At 35.3% G+C, this 23,572-nt stretch overlaps 1 protein-coding gene across 1 annotated transcript; it reads left to right on the top strand.

The window, feature by feature from the left end:
• Positions 1–54: 54 nt before the first annotated feature.
• Positions 55–23,572, top strand: LOC128215014 (p21-activated protein kinase-interacting protein 1-like). The gene is made up of 10 exons (XM_052921747.1): positions 55–210; positions 8,937–9,102; positions 9,825–9,942; positions 10,372–10,499; positions 11,030–11,112; positions 16,423–16,485; positions 16,786–16,883; positions 18,217–18,328; positions 22,535–22,994; positions 23,458–23,572. Exons 1-10 carry the CDS (start codon positions 145–147, stop codon positions 23,511–23,513), a joined length of 1,350 nt encoding a protein of 449 aa, XP_052777707.1. The 5' UTR covers positions 55–144; the 3' UTR covers positions 23,514–23,572.

Genomic DNA, 23,572 nt, shown 5'->3' with positions numbered 1-23,572 from the left:
CAATCAATAAAAACATCAAGCTCAATAAACTTGAGTACAACTTCAAATTTTAAGAAGCAGTACAAATTACGTGGTTTTACCTTAGGCTTAGAGAGTATAGCATATTTAACGTAAACACAAGCACGTGCGAGGTGTTCTGTCAACATGGAAATCGTTGTCGGCACCTATGACAACGTTATTTTAGGATTCAGACTGCTTAAAATCGCAGATGTAAGTTGGGTTTTTAATAAGTTTTTGTCTTTGTTTCTAAACAATTATGACATGTCATACTAAGAATGGATATTTCACTTTGTCATATAATTTCGCGTAAACAATAATAGTTTTGCTGTGTTTCATGTTATCGTTGTCAAAAGTAACGAAATCACCTCTCTTTGTGGATGTCAGAAATGGATTCATCAACAGCCAAAACCGTGTATAGGTCAATGAGTTTGGTAACTTTACTTTGTGGATTAAGAGTTACAGAGAAAGGGAGGAGAGGAAGTGCAATGTAATCATTCACGGGAGCAAGACAAATCGGCCCCTTACCAAATCGGCCTACTACCAAATCGGCCCCTAAGACGTTTCGGCCCTGCCATTTCGTCCCCTTAATTAAAATGACTCGAGACGTTTCGGCCCCTTAGTGATTTTCAACAGAGACATTTCGGCCCCTTAATTTGTTTTTATTTTTTATCTTGAGTATAAAGAAAAACATTGTAGGTCGTCTTATAAATGTAAATGAGATATGTAAATAAGTTGTAAATAACATCTTTAAATTTACAAATAGACAAATATGCATGAAAAACATTGATATGACTGATATAAAAATATAATTAAAATCTAAATACTTATTAACCCTGATTTTTAATATAAAATATTAGAAAATCTAAGAAAGTTTATTTGTTATAACTGTTAATTATTAATTGATCATTAAAGACTTCAAAGAAAATGTGCCTATGAACCATGCGTTCTTTACAAGGCAAACGGTAAGTGTTGTGGGTGTGAAAAAGACATTCAAAGACGTGTGAATGAATAATTGTCTTTAATTTGTAAATGATATTTACAGTTGATTAAAGAAGATTTGAGTAATATAAACACCGTTAAATCGTTTCTAAAAGTGGGTACCATTTGTTTTAAACGTGTTGCTGTGCTACTGTTAAATTTTCGTGTATTGGACATTATTAACGCGTTGTTGTTCTACTTTTATTTTATTGTGTAATGGAATGTTGTTAAAAATTGTAATGTCTGATTCGGATTTTTGTATTGAGTGAGATAAGGTTGTGAGACCGTTGGCAGCATCGAGTCTGCGATACAGGTAGGTGCAAGTAATATGTTTTATAGACACAAAAAAAACGTATATAAATGTTTAACACTATCAAGGTATGGCTATGTTTACCGCTAAGTACTCCCATAACTTATGTAATTTAGATTAAAATGCACGTACCGCCAAAGGTATATGACTGCTTCTGTTGTAATAAACGAAGATGATTCTTGACTTCTGCTACTACCTGCATTCACGTGCATTATTTAGCGCATTATTGCTATGTGTTTCACAAGATTTATACCCTGTTTACTGCTAAGATTGAGCATTCTCAAATATTTATTGTTGAATAAGATTTTAGAATTAAATTTCAGGAAACCAAAAATATCTCTTATAAGTATTACCTAACACATTTTAAAAATACAAAAATAAAAAATGGGAGAAAAACAAAGAAAATAAATTTGCAAAAATTCTGGATTTGCAAACTTAATCCGGATGCTGTTTATACATAATTGGGAAATAATGTTTGTTTTATAGATATGACTTGCAAACAATTGACAACTTGATAGTTCTACAGATATTCTACAACAAATATGCATTTCAAAAAGAGTAAAACAATATATCCGTAATAAAATAATAATATTCTGTTTGAGGCGCGAAGAGATAATTGGTATTATTCTGTAAGTGTGAGAATTAGCGGTTGGGAAAGTCGGAACAAACCTTGTACACGTATTTGTAAGCTTGTAAACACAAAGTGTCATAATTCCAACGCCTGATACCCCTGTGGAATGTGACAATTCGCCATAAGACCGTCTGTCTAAAAACACCTTTTAAGCCAGTATGGTTTTGCATACGTATTCAATATAAGATTAATAATAGTTTTTTTCATCCTTACCTGATTTAAAATATAAATTCATAAAATGTATAACTTATGTCTTACCATGTGTTTGTTTATTTATTATTAAATTGTAGTTAATAAGAAGATGTACTGTATATTAGTTCTTATAAAAAATCTGTTTTCTTTTTGTCATAAATCATTATCCATCAATTCAGATGTTTCGCAGTTCGCCACTGCGGTATCGTTCCTTAATGAAACTTCAAATGAACTATCCGCTCTAGACGCCAGGATCATGGATGAGTGGGACTCATACGATTCGCATGATGTCACCTGCGAGGAGTTCCTGAAAATTTTTGGTGCCATCTACGGCGGGCGATAGGTGTTTGGTCAAGACTGATGTTAGACAATGGACATGTCATTAAACATAATATTAGCAACATAGTTATGTTTAATATTTAAAGATTATTTAAAAAAAAAATGAAGTTTAAACATTTTTTCTTCAACTCTATTTCATTTTATAAAAATATCTCGTGAATAAATCTTTACATGTTTTCAAGTGTACAGATATTTTCTTTAAATCTGTTTTTATCTATACCTTTGTATGTATGTATATAGCTTTGTCTATTAAAATAAAAAATGAAATTACATGTTTTTTACTTATATTTAGAAATAAAAAAATATAAAATATAAATAAGGGCCGAAACGTCTCGGTAATCAGGGGCCGAAACGTCTACGGGATGGGGACGATTTGGTAAGGGGCCGAAAAGGTAACTGTTTGAGCTAGGGGCCGATTTGGTAAGGGGCCGATTTGTCTGGTAGCCTCATTCACAATGTACCCGAACCTGACGCAGGTAGTGAAAACAAATAAGAAGATGATGAAATTTGTATCAAGAAAATAATGGAGGTGATAGATTGTCAAGATGTTAACATTGTAAAGTCTGTCAGACTTGGAGCACCAGGTACCAAACCAAGACTGATCAAAGTTCAGTTGGATTCTGTCTCTGATAAGCACCATGTTCTAGGGGGAACAAGACTTTTGAGAACCAAAAGAGAGGAAGAATATGCGCATGCATGGAATAAAGTGTTTATCACACCAGATCAGTCTAAGGAGGAAAGGGAGAAAAGCATGATGCTAAAACGAGAGTTAGAAAGGAGGAGGACGGATGAAGGAAATAAGAATTTGGTGATTTTCAGAGCGAAGATAATTGAAAGGGGGGCGAACAGGGGAGCAAGTGGGATCACAAATCTCATTGCTCCAGCACCTCGTTTTCAACGTTAGACCGGACCAGGAGGATGGTGTAAATATGTTAAATGTTCAAACAGTTAAAAGTTTTGAAGTTAATGTTATTTCAGTTGTTAGTGATGAAAATCCGATAAATAGTTATCGATCAGTTGATAACTGTGATATTACAGTAAATAGTGGACAAATGACCAGTGGCTCCCGAGTTAATGAGTCAATTGACAGTGATATTGAGGTGGGTGATATTTCTAGTCCAGAATCATCAGAGTCTAGTCAAGAATTTGAAGAATCATTGATTAATGAACATCGAAAGACTGAAATTGTTTTAAATAAGTGTAAATGTTTATATACTAATGCAGATCAGTTGCAAAATAAGATGAGTGAGTTGCAGGTACAGGTTACATTGATTAATCCGGATTTTGTATTTGTAACTGAAGTTTTACCGAAGCTTAACCATGACAATGTGTCCTGCTCATCAGTAATTTATGCTCTTGATGGATATACAGCATTTCCAAGCACAGATGATGGTAGAGGTGTGTTAATTTATGCAAAATCTGAGCTTAATATTTCACCAAATGCAAACTTAAACTTGATGTACCATGATGCTTCTTGGATAGACTGGATTGTTGAAGATGAGACTGTTGTAATTGGATGTATCTATAGAAGCCCTTCTGAAACGGACAATTGTGACATAATTATTGAATTGCTACGGGAAGCAGCTAGAATTTCTGAGAATTTGCTTGTAACCGGAGACTTTAACATGAAAGACAGTGGGAAACATATACAACCATTCACAGTGAATCTCACCATGAATATATGTTTATTGAATGCTTGAGGGATAATTTTCTATTCCAGCATGTACAACAATTTACAAGATGTAGGAATGATCAGCCTTTGAATTTGCTGGATCTAGTACTGTCCAAGGATGAAAATAACGTTACCAATTTTGAGCATTTACCATCTATTGGGTTAAGTGATCATGTGACTTTAGTATTTGATTTTTGCTGTAACTATAAAGAAGTTTACACTGGGAATATGTCTTACAGCTACAGAAGATGTAATTTGCTTGCATTTATTCAAGATTGGGAGTCTGTCAACTGGAAAGAAACACTTTGTGATTGTGATGTCAATGAAATGTGGAGCTCCTTCTCCGAGAAGTATAAAGTTAGTGTTGATAAATATGTTCCAAAGTCTAAACCTAAAACGGGCTGTAAAACAAAGCCATTATGGATGTCTGGTGAAGTTCTGTCGCCTATTAAGAAAAAGCGTCATGCTTGGGACAAGTACTTGGCTACTAGAAGAAATGAAGACTATGAAGCGTATAAAATAGTGAGAAATAGGGCAAATGACTTTGTAAAGAATAGTAAGAGACAATATGAAAGAAATATATCCCAGAAAGCTAAGAGTGAGCCGAAACAATTCTGGCGATATGTAAAGTCTAAAACAAAATCAAGAAGCAATATTTCTAATCTCAAACGTGAAAATGGGGAATTTGTAAGAAATGATAAAGAAAAGGTGGATGTACTGAATGAATTTTTTACTACTGTGTTTACAAAGGAAAATATTGACACCATACCTGATATTGAGGATAAAGATGTGAATAGTGAACTCAGTTCTCTTACTGTTTCTGATGAAGAAGTTTTGAAGCTTTTGAAAGACATTGACCCTAGTAAATCCATGGGCCCTGATTGTGTACACCCATTCCTATTGAAAAGTATGCCAGATATTTTTGTTGAGCCATTAACTATAATATTTAACAAATCTGTAACTACAGGGAAAGTACCTTCAGATTGGAAAGATGCAAGAATTTCACCACTATTTAAGAAGGGAAAGAAAACTGACCCTGGGAACTATCGTCCTGTCAGTCTTACATCGGTTGTATGCAAACTTCTAGAGAAAATAGTTCGGCAACATATAATAAAGCATTTGAATGAAAATCAGTTACTGTCAAAGGATCAATATGGTTTTAGATCAAAACGGTCATGTGCTCTTCAACTTTTAAATGTAATGGAAGATTGGACAGAATTTGTTGAAAACCATCAGAGTTGGGATAGTGTGTATCTGGATCTAGCAAAGGCCTTTGATAAGGTTCCACACAAAAGACTGTTAAAGAAAGTATCTTCTCTTGGAATCAGGGGCAATTTGCTGATGTGGATAGATGATTTCCTAGCGAATCGACGACAATGTGTATCGGTCAAGGGATGTACATCAGATTGGAGAAATGTTGATAGCGGTGTGCCTCAGGGTAGTGTTTTAGAACCTGTACTTTTTATCATTTACGTGAATGATATCACAGAGGTAGTTAACTCAAGTATCAAGGTGTTTGCTGATGACACGAAAGTGTATGCCCCAACAACAGATTCCGACAACCTTCAGGATGACCTGAATTCATTGTGTGATTGGGCTAAAAAGTGGGAGCTTACATTCAACGTTGATAAGTGCAAAATTATACACTATGGGTATAATAATCCTGAAAAGAAGTATTTAATGAACAATATACCTTTGGAATCTGCTACAGAAGAGAGTGATTTAGGAGTATTGTTTGAAAGGGACTTGAAATTTCATAAACACATATCTACAAAGATAAACAAGGCAAACAGTATATTATCTATAATCAACAGAACTTTTGATTTCATGGATTAGTACACTTTCATGAAGTTGTATACAGCTATGGTCCGACCCCATCTTGAGTTTGCGAATGTGGTTTGGCACCCATATATGAGAAAAGATATTGAAAGTTTAGAAAGACTACAAAAGAGGGCTACAAAATTGATTCCATCTCTAAAAGATATGTCATATGAAGAAAGGCTCAAGCAGTTAAAATTACCCACTCTTGCTCATAGAAGAATGCGTGGAGACGCTATACAGACTTTTAAGATTGTAAAAGGTATCGATGATTGTGACTTTGAAAGATTCTTTTGCTACGCTTCATCAACAAGAGGGCATAACTTAAAGCTTGAAAAACCCAGATTTAGGACCACTTTCTGCCAGCACCAGTTTTCTCGTCGTGTTATACAAGTGTGGAATGACTTGCCTCAACATGTGATAGATGCTGAAGATGTAGAATCGTTTAAAGTAAGGTTGGACTGCCACTGGCAAGGAGACATGCTGTACCAGTTTTGAGACCTGTATCAACGTTGTCTATGGACAGCTGTAATTTAATCATATATACTCATAACTGTTACCAACAACCTTTACACGATAAGATTTTATGAGCTCCGAAGATAGATCGTGACGAAACAAGTTTAGACGAAGAGGGGTTTAAAAAGGGCACAAGTCCTTATACAGAACCCAAAATCATCCTACAGGTACAGGTATCCTACAGATATAAAATGACAGGAGAAAAGTCAAAAATAGAATGTACATGTACAGTCTACAGATTAGAAAGTAAAAGAAGTTTGATTATTCCCTATGAAAAGACACTTTCAATCTGACCGAAAGCCTGATTGAACTGCTCTAGAATAGGGCAGGCCACTATTTTGGGTTGGGGGTTGTTCCAATGGAGTCTTGAGGAGAATTCGTAGTTGTCCGTGGCCTAGTGGTTAAGCTGTGTATCCGTGCTTTACACCGAGCACGTAAAGGAACCAAGGGGTCTCTTCGAAAAAGAGCTAGGGTATCGCACCCGGACTTCCTTGTATCCCACCACTGTCTCTTCAGCGTGCTGTCCCTTCAGCAAAAACAAAGGACCCCGTTGGAAATAAGTGCTTGCACTTTCACAGGTTATCCTTGACCGCAAGGTCTAAAGAAATACATACATACATACATACACAGTGGCTTGATGACAAAGGCTCATTAAAGTCACAATATACCAGTAGGCGAGTAGTTGTCGGACACTTGTAGAGGTTTTATCGATAAAGCATTCTTATTTGAAAAGATATATGATATTCCAATGTTTATAACAAACTGCAGCTCTTCTTCTGTTGAAATAATGCAAAATCAATTGATATTAAACAAATTAAGTCCATTCTCATAGGCTCCGAATGAGGTGCTCAAAAGGGGTTAAATTTTAGTTTGACAGAAGTGGTTCTCGGACACTCCCTTAAATGATCAACAAAACCAGGAAACATGCGCAGAAGTGATTTTTTTTATTTAATATATTTAAAAGTGGGATTTTCAAACCAGTATGGAATATTTATCTTAATATTTTTCATTAGAAACTAATCTAATAGTACATATATACATATAACATGAAGATAATTAAAATGAAACAATTTGTATCTATTTTTAGCACATGTGTAATTTAAACGCTCGACTTAACATGAATATTTTCGTAAATACAGAATGTTGTCTGCATCAAAAAAGGAAGTATACCGAACAAATCGTATAGCCTAACTGTTGCCCGTATTTTAAGTTGTGCTTTCTGTGCATGCGCACTAAAATTGTGATTCCCAGCGGAAGTAAAATGTGATTTTGTAAACAACTGAAAACTTTTGGAATTTAACGTCTTCATTTCCTTACCTAATGAAAAGATTTGATACCTGCGGAAACTGCTGAAACTTTTCAAACACGCGAGTGTCCGAGAACTACTTGCCGACTGGTATAATTCCAACTAGCAAACATAATATTTTATACATACTTGAACATGTATTTTATCAATATAATACATTGCCATAAACATAAAATGAGATTTGACAAAATTCAAAAATACCCTATACCCAAGCTGGGTACTACGTCATTTTGACAGCATAATGTCTGGCTAGCGCTTGTGATAATTCGCATTGTGAAGCATTTTTGTCGTATACTGTTTCTTTCCACAAGAATACCGGTTTTAAAGTGTATGTAACGGGCCACTGCATGTATGAGCCAGGTTTTTTGTTTGTAGCTTACAAAGAAGTTATAATTTTCATTGAGTTTTGGGCTTTGTTTACATTTTCGCCGGGCGAACATTCTTCACTTGCTTCATATTACAGTACTGGTATAGGGTATTTTTGAATTTTGTTAAATCTCATTTTTTATGTTTACGGCAATGTATTATATGGATGATACACATGCTCAAGTATGTATAAAATATTATTTTGGCTAGATGAAAATTATTTATTGTGATTTAATGAGCATTTGTCATCAAGCCACTGTGGTCTGTGGTGGCAGATACTAATCTGTAAGAGGAGCTGTGATAATGTTGATAAAAACTACTAGATACATGTAGTTATAACAGCGTTAATCAAAGAAACAAGCCTGGTTCTAATTCCTATATATATATATCAGATTGTTTGCACACTGAATTTTGGCACTAGAAACTCATGCAAACAACATAACAGTATCTACTTATCCATGTAAATATGATGGCACATCAATTATTAAAATCTGTGTTAATTAAATAAACACCCAGGGACATAGTGTTTATTTTATGCAGTTATTTTTAGTGTTTATTTTATGCAGTTATTTTTAGTTCACTTTTGCTGTTACCATAATTATTGCATCTGCACTAAAACTGGAAATGTAGATGTTTTCTATGTAAAAAATAGAAGTCATTCATTTGTTTTCTCTGATATAAATTCAAATTTATAGATTCTTCTGGAGTTGCCGGGACCAATTCAAATTCTAAATGGCACAGGTGCTCTTTTACTAGACTTGAAAAATGGCAGCCTGAATTTAATTTTTAATACCTATTCATCCGACAGGACTTTCAGGTTGAGGCAAGTTTCACAGACAACTCACATTCCGGTTGTGTGAAATGTATGGCTGTTTCAGACAAGGGGATACTGGCCTCCGGCAGCACAGATGAATCCATCCGACTTCTCAATATACGCAAGATGAAAGAAATGGGCTCCCTTGTTCATCACAATGGTAAGAATGAAATACTATATGTCATCTTTAACCCTTAAGCTGCTGATGGCGATTTTAAAGGCTTTGCAAACAGCTTGGAACCAGACCAGGCGCCGAGGAACTCGGCGCCTGGTCAGGTTCCAAGCTGTTTGCCACTCAGTCAATATATCCCCAAAGTTTAAAGTAAATTGAAAGAAATTTAGAATAAACCAGACGACATTTTTGAGCAGATGACAATTTACCCAGCATGCAAAGGGTTAATGTAGACTTAGCATCAATGTTACAAAAGTCCTTTCCCAGATAACATGTGTTGCTGCAGTTTGGGCTTATTTGTTTAGCTCCTGAACAGATTCGAAACACTAATGAGATTCGAACAGTCTGAAAACCGAAAGTCTTTGCAGTGATTGTAGTGCAAAATCTGGCTTAAAACAATACACAAAAGGCATACAGAGTAATGACAACAAAATATTACTTATAATAGTTTCAAACTTAAAATTATGTGTCAATACTAATTGCTTATATAATTTTAAGAAGATGACTGTGCTTGAAAGGAGTAACACAAACATGTTTTGAATGATTAATGAATTATAATGTAAAAAAGGTGAAATTAATCTGTACACTAGACTTGCACAAATGTATCCTTAATTAAGGTGTGTGTGTGTGTGTGTGTATGTGCGCGCGCTTGTGCATGTGTGCATGCTTTATGTGTGTGTTGTTAATACATGCCATAACTGTTATTTCAGGAACCATCACCAGCCTTCAATTCCACAGAGGATTCATGTTTAGCACAAGTGAGGATGCCGCCCTTTGTCTGTGGAAATCTTATACCTGGGAATGCCTGAGAACATTCAAAGGACACCAGTAGGCTGATTTGTTAAAGTGTTGATTGTGTTATAACTGACCCAACAAGGATTGTAATTAGAACATGATGTAAAGTTTGTCTTTATTCGGCTAAGCACAACAGTAAACTAGCTTTTATCCAGCCTCACTCAGGAAGCGAACTTGTCAGGTCACATGCGATCTTTTGGACAAATACAGACTATATTAGGAATTATTTAGATCAATAATTTATTAACTTTTATGATTTTAACTTTATGATCATTAACTTTATGATCAAAGTTAAAATCACAAACTACTGAATTCAAGAACATTCTTCTTATAGATTGGGTAAAATACAATGTGCAGTATTTATTTGGAACCTGTCTTCATATGAAAGTTTATTTAGGCTGAGTTATGAGTTCATAAGATATATATTGATTATAATGTAAAGTCATTATAACTAACTTGCAGGGCAGCAATCAACTGTGTATCAGTACATCCAAGTGGCAAGCTTGCCCTGACCGTTGGTCGAGACCGTGCTCTGCACACGTGGAACCTCATAACTGGGCGATCTGCGTTCATCTCAAACATTAAACAAGGTACAATATTATAAGTAGAAATAGTTAACAATACACAACATGAATCAAGGGAAAGTGATGCATAATTTCAATCACATGTGTGGGATGTAGAGACCATTTCGTACCATACTGTCAAGCTCACTGAAAATTGGGTAAAAAATGAGGTCTGGCTGTTCTGGAAGTAGCTGGGAATCGAAGGGTCAAAAGGCCCTGCATTTACATGTTAACCCTGATATCATTAAAGCAACCTGTTCTGAGTATTCAATAGTCCAAGCTTATTAGGATTACTCCATTGTCATATGTTCAGCATAGCTGTTACCTGTAGTATCATTGTTACCTTTGTACCTACAATTTTAACCATGAATGGAACTAAGGACCTCCCTCACTTTAAGTCCATGTTTTTTTAGACCGTCTTAAAAAGTTAATATTTCCTGTTTAAAAAGCAGTCTGGAATGTAGCATTTAGGACTTCACTGAATATTTACTATAAAATCACTATGCAGGGTTTCCGCTGGCGACAAAATCCATACATAGTATGTATAATAATTACAGCTGCAGACATTGTGTGCTGGTCACCAAAGGGAGATAACTATGCCATTGTGGTCAACAACAAAATTGATGTTTATGATGTGGAGGTAAGTTTACTTTATATTAGAAACTGGTCATTTTAAGCAGGTCTGTTTTTTTTTCTGAGAAAGAATGTTGAGGAATTGTTCAAGAGGTATGGTGTCTTGGTTCATACTGTTGTCAGAATGCAAATTGTTTATGTTGACCGTAACGAAAAATTTGTTCAAGATGTTCACATGAAACTAAGTTTACATGCTACCAGTACACATATTACCAGTGACAATACATGTATTCACATGTATGTGAAGTTGTTAGATTTTTTCTCTGACATTTGCACCCCTTTACTCTGCTTTGGGAATGGATCACTCCTACTCAATAGATCTGTCCAGCTGTTTTTTCAGGATTGATAATTATCGGCTTTTAGAACCCATGCTAGCTATAGTAACTGTTAAGGTATGCTTTTAATTCTGACTCTACAAAGGTCATAACTATAACAAAATTTCATAAGAAGTCTTGGATATATCCAGCACTGGTCCAGATTTCTGTATTCTTTTGTCATGTACCCAAAAACAAACAGAAATCATGGAAGAAATGATTTTTTTTTTTACCAGCCCCATAACAGTTACGGTATACCTTTTTAGCTCACCTGTCACGTAGTGACAAGGTGAGCTTTTGTGATCACTCTTCGTCCGTCGTCCGTCCGTCCGTTCACAATTGCTTGTGAACACAATAGAGGTCACAATTTTGACCTAATCTTTATGAAACTTGGTCAGACTGATCATCTCTATAAAATCTAGGTCAAGTTCGATATTGGGTCATCTGGGGTCAAAAACTAGGTCACTAGGTCAATTAGTAGAAAAACCTTGTGAACACAATAGAGGTCACAATTTTAGCCTAATCTCAATGCAACTTGGTCAGAATGGTCATCTCTATAAAATCTAGGTCAAGTTCGATATTGGGTCATCCGCGGTCAATAATTAGGTCACTAGGTCAATTAGTAGAAAAACCTTGTGAACACAATAGAGGTCACAATTTTAGCCTAATCTCAATGCAACTTGGTCAGAATGATCATCTCTATAAAATGTAGGTCAAGTTCGATATTGGGTCATCCACGGTCAACAACTAGGTCACTAGGTCAATTAGTACAAAAACCTTGTGAACACAATAGAGGTCACAATTTTAGCCTAATCTCAATGCAACTTGGTCAGAATAATCATCTCTATAAAATCTAGGTCAAGTTCGATATTGGGTCATCCGCAGTCAATAACTAGGTCACTAGGTCAATTATTAGAAAAACCTTGTGAACACAACAGAGGTCACAATTTTGACCTAATCTTTATGAAACTTGGTCAGACTGATCATCTCTATGAAATCTAGGTCAAGTTCGATATTGGGTCATCTGGGGTCAAAAACTAGGTCAGTAGGTCAATTAGGCCACTCCTTTTTTATTTTTTGGTTTACAAGAATTTTTGGGAAAAATGTCCACCGGGCGGTCGAAAAAAAAAAAAAAAAAAGGAAAAAAGTCACAAAACATACTCTTAAAGGGTAAAAATCAGAGAACAACATAAAAAACATTGAAAATTTATATCATTTACATGACATTTTAAATTTTTAAACTGCTATTAATGCATGTTTTAATACACTCATAGTTTCAAAGTTCTAATTAAACACACAGTTTAAATCTTACATACTGTGCATATAAAACATCAATGAAATTGACTATAAAACATGTTTACATGTATAAACTACACTTTTTATCAAAGATACATTGAATATCACTCAGCAAGACATTTGTTAAGCTTCAAGGGTATGCTAAATCAAAAGTGAATGCAGAACACTAAACTGAACAATATTAAATTGAAAAAAAAGAGAAGGCAATTTTACGCATTAAAATACAAAAAAATTGCACTGTATTAAAACAATACATAATATTTTCTAAACATTGTTTCAGTTATTTCAATATTGGAAAATGCCAATAAAGTGAAATAATTACCAATTTTGTAAATAAGGAAGTAACATTTTATGAAGACATTTGAGCTTTAACATTGTGAAAGCAATTCCTGAAAAACTCAAAACCAAACTAGACCTAGATTTGAGTTTTAATAACCTTTACCATGGTGGGTCCTAGTTGTGTGTAACCCGATCCATGCTAAGTTCGGATATTTTCGGACCGGGATATTTACCATGGGATGTTCACCAAATCCATTTCAAATTCAAATCTTGCAGCAAATTACCACATCAGTACATAAAAATCACATAACAAAATAATAAATCTAGCATGTGACTTAACTTTATGTACCAATGATAGTAACAGAGAAATCCATAATTATGTATCGGATATTTTCATCTTCTCCCAACTCCGCCATTTTGTGTATACACGAGTTCACAGGGCATCTATACTTCATGCTTGTTTATTTTTCATTTTAAAAAGTATCCCTTGGTTACAACAACAAATCTCATTTATAGTGAAATATCAAGTTCATTACAAATTGAAATGGACTTATTCAAAATAGTTTTCCGTGTTGTTTTATCTAAATGTTTTGCACACAACTCCTGGCATTAGTATTAAAATGTCATGAGACATGTGTTCAACTCTTTCATTGTTTTTACTCTACTATTAACCCAAACATGAATAAACGTGTAATCTAGATTAAACACAAGCTTTACATTGACTCAATAACAAGTATTTCCAAACCATTTTGTGATTTCAAATCCATAAACACCATCGACCGAACCATTCGGAGCTCCTCGGCCATTTTTTTTCAAAAACAACCTCGGATGTATATGGACGTTTTACATACTTAAGAAGTGGTACGTTTAAGTCCGCTGCAAATAGATCGCGTAGTAATCTTATTTAGTAGTTAAAATTTATGACTTAACTCTTGGGAATCGTAATTATGTTTGCAATAAAACACTTCACTGGCAATCAATTTAAACTGAGAGCTATGAATACAACTCTAAAACACTACATTTAATTAATGCTTTTATTAAAAAAAATACGGACTACTTCAACAGATGTACCGGCACACATCCGAGGTTGTTTTTGAAAAAATGGCCGAGGAGTTCCGAATGCGACCGAACTTGTGAAACTAGGTCACCGGTGTCAACTTAGAAATTTTACTTTCGATTTCACCACTCACACTTAGTGCACTGTTATTTGATATTTAACCATAAAATGTTTTTCTCACACATAATTTACAGATATTTGTGTCTACTAATTCGATGGCAGCCGCTGACAATTTTATTTTTTATCTATAAACAACAATATTTTCATGACCTAAATTGGCGGGGAATAACAACAATCACGTGACAGTTATTGTTTGTGGCTGTTAAATTTGCCAATGTTTATTGCTATTGTTATTTTAACAACTCCTGCATATTTTAATTAGTTATTTCATACAAAGAATGACTGCTATCGTCAATTCCGCCATTGCCATCGACGCTGCCATAACAGTTGACTGGCTCACATGCTATCACTATAAATTGGCAAATACGGCCACGGAACAACAAACCAGTCGAGATCTACTGCATTCGTACTCTTATCTGTGCGTTTTTCTTTCGTTTCGCACCAAAATCAATACGGTCGGGAAAATAATTTTGAAAAAAATAGTGAAATTCATTTTTTATTTTTTTTGTACTTTTCGGAAAATTAGACTCGCCGGTTTTGTAAACCAATTTATATAAAAGTAGTGGCCTTAGTAGAAATACCTTGTGAACACATTAGAGGTCACAATTTTAGCCTAATCTTAATGCAACTTGGTCAGAATGATCATCTCTATAAAATCTAGGTCAAGTTCGATATTGGGTCATCCGCGGTCAATAACTAGGTCACTAGGTCAATTAGTAGAAAAACCTTGTGAACACAATAGAGGTCACAATTTTAGCCTAATCTCAATGCAAATTGGTCAGAATGATCATCGCTGTAAAATGTAGGTCAAGTTTGATATTGGGTCATTCACGGTCAATAACTAGGTCACTAGGTCAGTTAGTACAAAAACCTTGTGAACACAATAGAGGTCACAATTTTAGCCTAATCTCAATGCAACTTGGTCAGAATGATCATCTCTATAAAATCTAGGTCAAGTTCGATATTGGGTCATCTGGGGTCAATAACTAGGTCACTAGGTCAATTAGTACAAAAACCTTGTGAACACAATAGAGGTCACAATTTTAGGCTAATCTTAATGCAACTTGGTCAGAATGATCATCTCTATAAAATCTAGGTCAAGTTCGATATTGGGTCATACGCAGTCAATAACTAGGTCACTAGGTCAATTATTAGAAAAACCTTGTGAACAAAATAGAGGTCACAATTTTAGCCTTATCTTAATGAAACTGGTCAGAATGATCATCTTAACATAAGCTAGGTCAAGTTCGATATTGGGTCAACCCAGGTCAAAAACTAGGTCACTAGGTCAATTAGTAGAAAAACCTTGTGAACACAATAGAGGTCACAATTTTAGCCTAATCTCAATGCAACTTGGTCAGAATGATCATCTCTATAAAATCTAGGTCAAGTTCGATATTGGGTCATCCGCGGTCAATAACTAGGTCACTAGGTCAATTAGTACAAAAACCTTGTGAACACAATAGAGGTCACAATTTTAGGCTAATCTTAATGCAACTTGGTCAGACTGATCATCTCTATGAAATCTAGGTCAAGTTCGATATTGGGTCATCTGGGGTCAAAAACTAGGTCAGTAGGTCAATTAGTAGAAATACCTTGTGAACACATTAGAGGTCACAATTTTAGCCTAATCTCAATGCAACTTGGTCAGAATGATCATCTCTATAAAATCTAGGTCAAGTTCGATATTGGGTCATCCGCGGTCAATAACTAGGTCACTAGGTCAATTAGTAGAAAAACCTTGTGAACACAATAGAGGTCACAATTTTAGCCTAATCTCAATGCAAATTGGTCAGAATGATCATCGCTGTAAAATGTAGGTCAAGTTTGATATTGAGTCATTCACGGTCAATAACTAGGTCACTAGGTCAATTAGTACAAAAACCTTGTGAACACAATAGAGGTCACAATTTTAGCCTAATCTCAATGCAACTTGGTCAGAATGATCATCTCTATAAAATCTAGGTCAAGTTCGATATTGGGTCATCCGCGGTCAATAACTAGGTCACTAGGTCAATTAGTACAAAAACCTTGTGAACACAATAGAGGTCACAATTTTAGGCTAATCTCAATGCAACTTGGTCAGAATGATCATCTCTATAAAATCTAGGTCAAGTTCGATATTGGGTCATCTGCGGTCTACAGGTGAGCGATACAGGGCCATCATGGCCCTCTTGTTTAAATTACAGTCTTGTTTTTTACCACTGCTTCTAGAAGTTCATGATGATGTACATGTATGTCTCCATTTCAGACAGCAGAAATTTCTCTCAATATACAAGCAGAAGCAAGAATAAACTGCCTAGAATATTACAATGTAAGTTGATTGCTTTAATTACTTTCATAATTTAGTAATAGCAGCTTGTTCAGGAATGAAAAAGATTAATCACTCTCAGTGAAAAGTTAGGCTACTTACATGTTAGTTACTGCTATTTTAAAGAAAGTTCATAAGAAATGTTTAGTAAAGCAATCTAAGAATATTACAATAAATAAGGAGTTGATCTAAATAGTCATTGATCAGTGTCTGATATTTTGTATTAATTTTTAAACTATTGTGAAATCTTAACTTTGTGCAGGGAAGCATACAAATATTTTCATAAATTAATGCCACTTGCAGGACGAGACAGTATGCTTTGCTGGGGAAGGAGGCAATGTTTATTTCCACCATATCCCTTCCAACAAACCACTTCATTCTTGCAAAACAGAAACTACCAGGTTAGTTATGTTTATATTAGATTGTCTGTATCTGTAAAGAAAAAGTCCTGTTATTTTGAAAGCCTTGGTGTTTTTGTCTGTGCCTGAGAGGTGCCAAAACTTTAGCATTTATCAAAACTCAAAAACCATCAAAAATAGTCACGTGAAACTTTGTAAACATATTACCAGCAGTGTTTTTTTCCACTCTTAAGGGAATGGTATCTTTGTGGTTGTTTTAACAAAAGAGGGGAAAAATACAGATACACAATGTTTATAAAAATGATTAAAATATTGCTCAACTCTTTTTCAAACCTTGTATTCACAAAACTATGGGCGTATTCATGAATGGTACAAAATTGCAACAATTGCTTAAAGGTTAAAAGGTGAATGCTTCTCAAAGAATAGACATGTATACACGTATATTTAAAAAGGATTTTTTTACCTGGGCAGGGGATAAATAAATACTTTTTCAGGACGGGAATGGGGCTGATTTTCGGCTAAAAAAACACTGATGTTCATGAGTAAAACATTGCAATTCACTTGTTTCAACACACCTATTGACATATGCATGACTGTCACTTTATTACTACAATTTCTTAATCTTTAGAGCTCAATGCATATTTTAACCTGGGTAGGGGGAAATTATATGCTTATTTTCAGGAGGGAAATTGGGCCGAATTTCGGCCCTACTAAACAGTGAAAATAGATTTGTGTATTAAGGACCATAACTCCTGATAGTTTTTTTTTACATGACCCTGGTCGTCTCAACCATTGTTAATTGTAGAGTTATGACCCTTGACTGAAATAAACAGCAGATTAATTATAATCGTTACTTTAAAGCAATAATTGCATTAAGCAATAGAAGTAGATATCCAAGTTCTTGCATTAAGGTGACCCGTTGAGCGTTTTGGTTTCACCTTGCTGTGCCTTTGTTATATTGGTAAGGGAGATAATCTTCCTCAATGTTCGTGTTGCTTACTATATATTCATTTTGATATAATATATACTTATAAAGATAGTTTAACGCTTCAGTTGTATGAAACGTTTAAATTTATTTTAATGATAAAATCATATTGAGCAACTAGTTAAGATGCCCATTGAACTCAATTGTAAATTAATAGGTATTTGCCCTCACCCTTGAAGTGGTGGGTTTGAGCTGCATCTGATGGGCAGTCAAAGAAAACCCATACTGATTTCTGCCCAGGAAACTTGGGATATTGATAATACATGTAGCATACAGCTGATAATCCAGTTCAACATCTAGGACTATTGGTTAAATAATTTAGAATGTGTTGCTGAAATAAAAATAAAAATTTCAAACATTTAAGAGAACACATGTACCTTTCTCTACCAGGATCAAAGGCTTGTGTATCAAGAGAGGGGTAGAGGGAGTGTCAGAAGACCCAGTCTTGTGTGTTGCCAGTAGTGATGGGGACCTGAAACTGTACACTATCACAGAATCAAAGGTAAGCATACCAAATGCCTGTCAGACTACCTTATACTTTGTATGCATATGAGCATTTAAGAGTTGCATTTGTGACTGTTCAGAATTTTTGGCTCAAAAAGGCAATACTTGTCTGCTTTATACAAAACAACATACAATTTCTTTTAAACATATTAACAATCCTAAAAGGTAAACAGTAAACCATGTACCTCTTGCAAGTTCTCAGGATCATATTAGGTATAATGTGTATGCAAACTAGACCAACACTTGTAAATAATCATTAGCTCCACTGGCCGAAGGCCATGGAGCTTATGTCGTCACAGATTGTCCGTCGTGAGTTCGTGCGTGCGTGCGTAAACTTTTACTTTAAACGACATCTCCTCTGAAACTGATAAGCGGATTTTGACAAAACTTCACAGGAATGTTCCTTTGGTGGTCCTTTACCAAAATTGCTCAAATGGTTCCGGTCCATTGCACAATATGGCCGCCAGAGCTAAAAATAGCAAAATCTTTAAACGACATCTCCTCTGAAACGGTTCGGCAGATTTTGATGAAACTTGACAGTAATGTTCCTTGGGTGGTCCTTTATTAAAATTGCTCAAATGGTTCTGGTCCATTGCACAATATGGCCGCCACAGCTAAAAATAGCAAAATCTTTAAACGACATCTCCTCTGAAACAGATAGGCAGATTTTGATGAAACTTGACAGAATTGTTCCTTGGGTGGTCCTTAACCAAAATTGCTCAAATGGTTCCGGTCCGCTGCACAACATGGCTGCCAGGGCAAAAAAATAGAAAAACCTTTAAAGAACATTTTCTCAGAAACCGATGATCAGATTTTGATGAAACTTAACAGAAATGTTCCTTGGATGGTCCTTTAACAAATTTGCTTCAATGGTTTCGGTCCACTGCACAAGATGGCCCCCAGAGGTAAAAATAGAAAAACCTTTAAACGACTTCTCCTCAGAAACCAATGATCGTATTGCAATGAAACTTGACAGAAATGTTACTTGGGTAGTCCTTAACCAAAATAGCCCAAACAGTTCTGGTCTGCTGCACAACATGGGCACCAGAGCTAAGAATAGAAAAAAACGTTAAACTACATCTTCTCAGAAACCGATTATCAGATTTTGATGAAACTTTACATAAATGTTCATCGGGATGCCCTTTAACCAAAATTGCCCAAATGGTTCCGGTCCGCTGCACAACATGGCTGCGAGAGTTAAAAATAGAAAAACCTTTAAGGACTTCTCGTCCGCAGTCTTCACGAAAAACATTTTAACCTACTAGCCAGTTGGACTAGCGTAATGGCATATTTTACTAGTCCGAATGACAATCTAGTAGTCCGACTATTTTGCCACATTATAAAACTGTATGCTTGAGGTAAATACCTATTTCAATTGAGCAGCTTGCAGTTTGAGTAAACATTTCTTTATTATGATGCTCATGCAGTGATAGGGAGTGACATCCTTCTGTTGGGAATAGTGCTCCTTGTTTTTCAGAACCTATGGGTACTATGTAAAAACAAAAGGCATCTTGCTTGAATAGACTGTAATAATATCAACATGGTTAGAAAAGAAATGCCATGCTTTAATAGCTTTGATTACATTTTACTACTGAATTACCTCCCTTTAATAGAAAAAAAAATAATGTCTTAATTTTTCACGTATAGCATCTTTAAATAATTTTTAAACAATAATAATTTATGAGTAAACATATAAGCATAAAGTTCTCACAAAAAGATCAATTTAAAAACCTTACATTTATACATAGGAAAGTATATATACTTACATTTATACATAGGAAAGTATATATAGACTGAACATTAATTTTCGTTTAAGTGACATTCTGAAAGTTTATGAAACAGCTATTTTTAGTAACTTAAATGGCCGAAAAGTGTAAGTGAAACACCAAGTTGATTCTATCTCGTCAGTTCTTGTTCAGGTTAGATATTTGCTTCATAATCTATTCAGATTAAATGTAAACCGATGATCAGATTTTGATGAAACTTGACAGAAATGTTCCTTGGGTGGTCATTAACCAAAATTTGTTAAATGGTTCCAGTCCACTGCACACCATGGCTGCCAGAGCTAAAAAATAAAAAAAACTTTATACGACTTGTCGTCGAAACCGATGACCTTTTTTCGATAAAACTTGACAGAAATGTTTGTTTGGTGCTCCTTTACTCAAATTGCCCAAATCATTTCGGTCCACTGCACAACATGGCAGCCAGAGCTATTAAAGTAAAAAAAAAAATTAAATAACTTCTCCTCAAAAATTGATGATTGTATTTCTATGAAACTTGACAAAAATGTTCGTTAGGTGGTCTTTGCTTGAACCTTTTGGCCAGTGGAGCACAGGCACTGATGTGCCTCTTGTTTTCTGTTTGGCTGCATCCATTTTGCTTCAAACAACAGTAAAGTGTTACCACTACATGCTGTAAAGTGTTGCTGGCATAGTCATTTGCTACATATTGATGACACACAGAGAGATTCCTATGTGCAAACTGCCCCTTTTCAACCAAAAATATGGTTTATCCACCTCATAGAAACAACACTTGGTTTTTAATTTCAGAAGGTTGCCAGATAGAATTTTTATGCCCCCGAAGGTGGGCATATTAAAATCGCACCGTCCGGCTCTGTAACTTTCCCTTGTATGGACTGATTTTAAAATGTCTTGGCATGTGTTCCACATACCAAGACGACATGTGGCGTGCAAGACTCGTGTCCCTACCTGAAAGGTCAAGGTCACACTTAGTGTTTATTCACAATGGAGTGCTGCATATAAGGACATAGAGTATAGGTTGTCGTGTCCCGGCCGTAACTTTCTCTTGTATAAACAAATTTTAAAATAACTTGCCACATGTGTTCCACATACCAAGACGACGTGTCGCGTGCAAGACCCATGTCCCTACCTCAAAGGTCAAGGTCACACTTAGTGTTTATTTACAATGGAGTGCTGCATATAAGGACATAGAGTATAGGTTGTCGTGTCTGGGCTGTAACTTTCCCTTGTATGGACAGATTTTAAAAAAACTTGCCACATGTGTTCCACATACCAAGACGACGTGTCGCGTGCAAGACCAGTGTCCCTACCTCAAAGGTCAAGGTCACACTTGGTGTTTATTCACAATGAAGTGCTGCATATAAGGACATAGAGTATAGGTTGTCGTGTCCGGGCTGTAACTTTCTCTTGTATCGACAAATTTTAAAATAACTTGCCACATGTGTTCCACACACCAAGACGATGTGTAGTGTGCAAGAACCGTGTCCCTACCTCAAAGGTCAAGGTCACACTTAGTGTTTATTCACAATGGAGTGCTGCATATAAGGACATAGAGTATAGGTTGTCGTGTCCTGGCCGTAACTTTCTCTTGTATGGACAAATTTTAAAATAACTTGCCACATGTGTTCCACATACCAAGACGACGTGTCGCGTGCAAGACCCGTGTCCCTACCTCAAAGGTCAAGGTCACACTTAGTGTTTATTTACAATGGAGTGCTGCATATAAGGACATAGAGTATAGGTTGTCGTGTCCGGGCTGTAACTTTCCCTTGTATGGACAGATTTTAAAATAACTTGCCAAATGTGTTCCACATACCAAGACGACGTGTCGCGTGCAAAACCCGTGTCCCTGCCTCAAAGGTCAAGGTCACACTTAGTGTTTATTCACAATGGAGTGCTGCATATAAGGACATAGAGTATAGGTTGTTGTGTCCGGGCTGTAACTTTCCCTTGTATGGACAGATTTTAAAATAACTTGCTACATGTGTTCCACATACGAAGACGACGTGTCGTGTGCATGACCCATGTCCCTCCCTCTAAGGTGAAAGATACAAGTGTTTATTCACAAGGGAATTCTGAATATAAGGACATAACAGTGTAGGTTGTCAAGTATGAGTGGTATTTTTTTATGTTCAGAGGCAATTTAAAATAACTTGCCATATATGTATTTGACACGTAAAGGCAAGATCAACTTTTCATGTACTGACCTTGTTCGTAGGTCAATGTCACATTCGGGGGCATTCGTCACATACTGTGACAGCTCTTGTTTTCATTTAAAAGTAATTACCACTGTGAAAGCATTATTTTAATGCAGTTAAAATATTTAAACAAAATCATTCATGTTGATAAAAATTATTTTCGATTTTGTGAGGAACTACATAACTCTCACATTGCCCTTAAGAAATTAGATTGGTGTTCAAACTTTGTTTCCTCCTTTGTTTCAGGAAGCTCTAACTACCAAACTGTTAGCGGAGAAAAATACTGGTTTCAGGATAACTTGTATGGCCGTTTTTGTAGAGAAAGCCACACCTAAGAAGGAAAACGCTGTGAAGAAGACGGAGAAAAGTTCAAAGAAAAAGAATAAAGCAGAAGGGCTGAAAAGAAAGTCACAAAGTGAGAAGGATAATGATGAAAACACTACAGAAACGGTTGAAGCACAAGGGAAAGCAAAGAAAAAAAAGAAAACAGAGCAGCTTCAATCACAAAGTTCAACAGATGACGGTGAAAGTGACAGTAGTGAAAGTGAGCCAGAGACAGTTGTTAAAGCGAATAAAAGAAAATCAAACTCTGTTGAAATGATAGAAAAAAAGAAAAAGAAGGTTGAGACAAAGTTGAAAAAACAGATCGGGAAAGGAAAGCCGAAGATACAGGCTGGGAAAGGAAAGCAGACTGAAGTTAGAAATGGTACTGGTTTGAATAGATATAGAATAATTTTGAAATTGTCTGAAATTCGAAAAAGAGTAACTCAATCTTGTTCAAAATAATCAAATTAAATTTAGTAAACATGTTGCCAGAGATGATTCTAACATGTATAGCAAAGTCCATAACTCTGGAGAGAAATGCCCATTTCTTTACTGAAACACAAAAACTAGAGAATCAAGTTAATACAGAGATTTAAATTGACACTAGCCTAATAACAAAACATCTCCGAAAATAAATTGGGTGAACTTTGCAATGATTTAAATAGAGTTTGACTTGTACATTACCAGTATATTTTCTTTTTTTGTAATTTATTATTTTTTTGGTTAAAACAAAGTTGTTGTAAAGTTGTTTTTCCTTAAAGGTAGCTGTATACATCTAACTTATGATCTAAGTAACTGTAAATGTTTCCTGTCACCAAAATAATTCCTTCCTTTATTTATTTCAGAGCGATTGTCACTGAAGATGTCGGGTAAAAAGGGAAAACAGAAGAAAAGGAACTAAAATATTCTGACAGAATTGGCCATGTTAATTGATAAATAATAAATTTTAATTTTAACTCA

This window comes from Mya arenaria, chromosome 13, assembly GCF_026914265.1.
Source record: "Mya arenaria isolate MELC-2E11 chromosome 13, ASM2691426v1".
NCBI classification, from domain to species: Eukaryota; Metazoa; Mollusca; class Bivalvia; order Myida; family Myidae; genus Mya; species Mya arenaria.
Note: the sequence above shows the minus strand (reverse complement) of the source record. Positions and strands in the feature narration are given on the sequence as shown.

What these genes read in the sequence shown, in the direction of transcription:
- LOC128215014 (XM_052921747.1), top strand. Translation starts at nt 145, where the DNA reads ATGGAAATCGTTGTCGGCACCTATGACAACGTTATTTTAGGATTCAGA. An exon ending in CTCCCTTGTTCATCACAATG is followed by an intron (nt 9,103 to 9,824) that starts GTAAGAATGAAA and finishes CTGTTATTTCAG; the next exon opens with GAACCATCACCAGCCTTCAA. An exon ending in CATCTCAAACATTAAACAAG is followed by an intron (nt 10,500 to 11,029) that starts GTACAATATTAT and finishes TAATAATTACAG; the next exon opens with CTGCAGACATTGTGTGCTGG.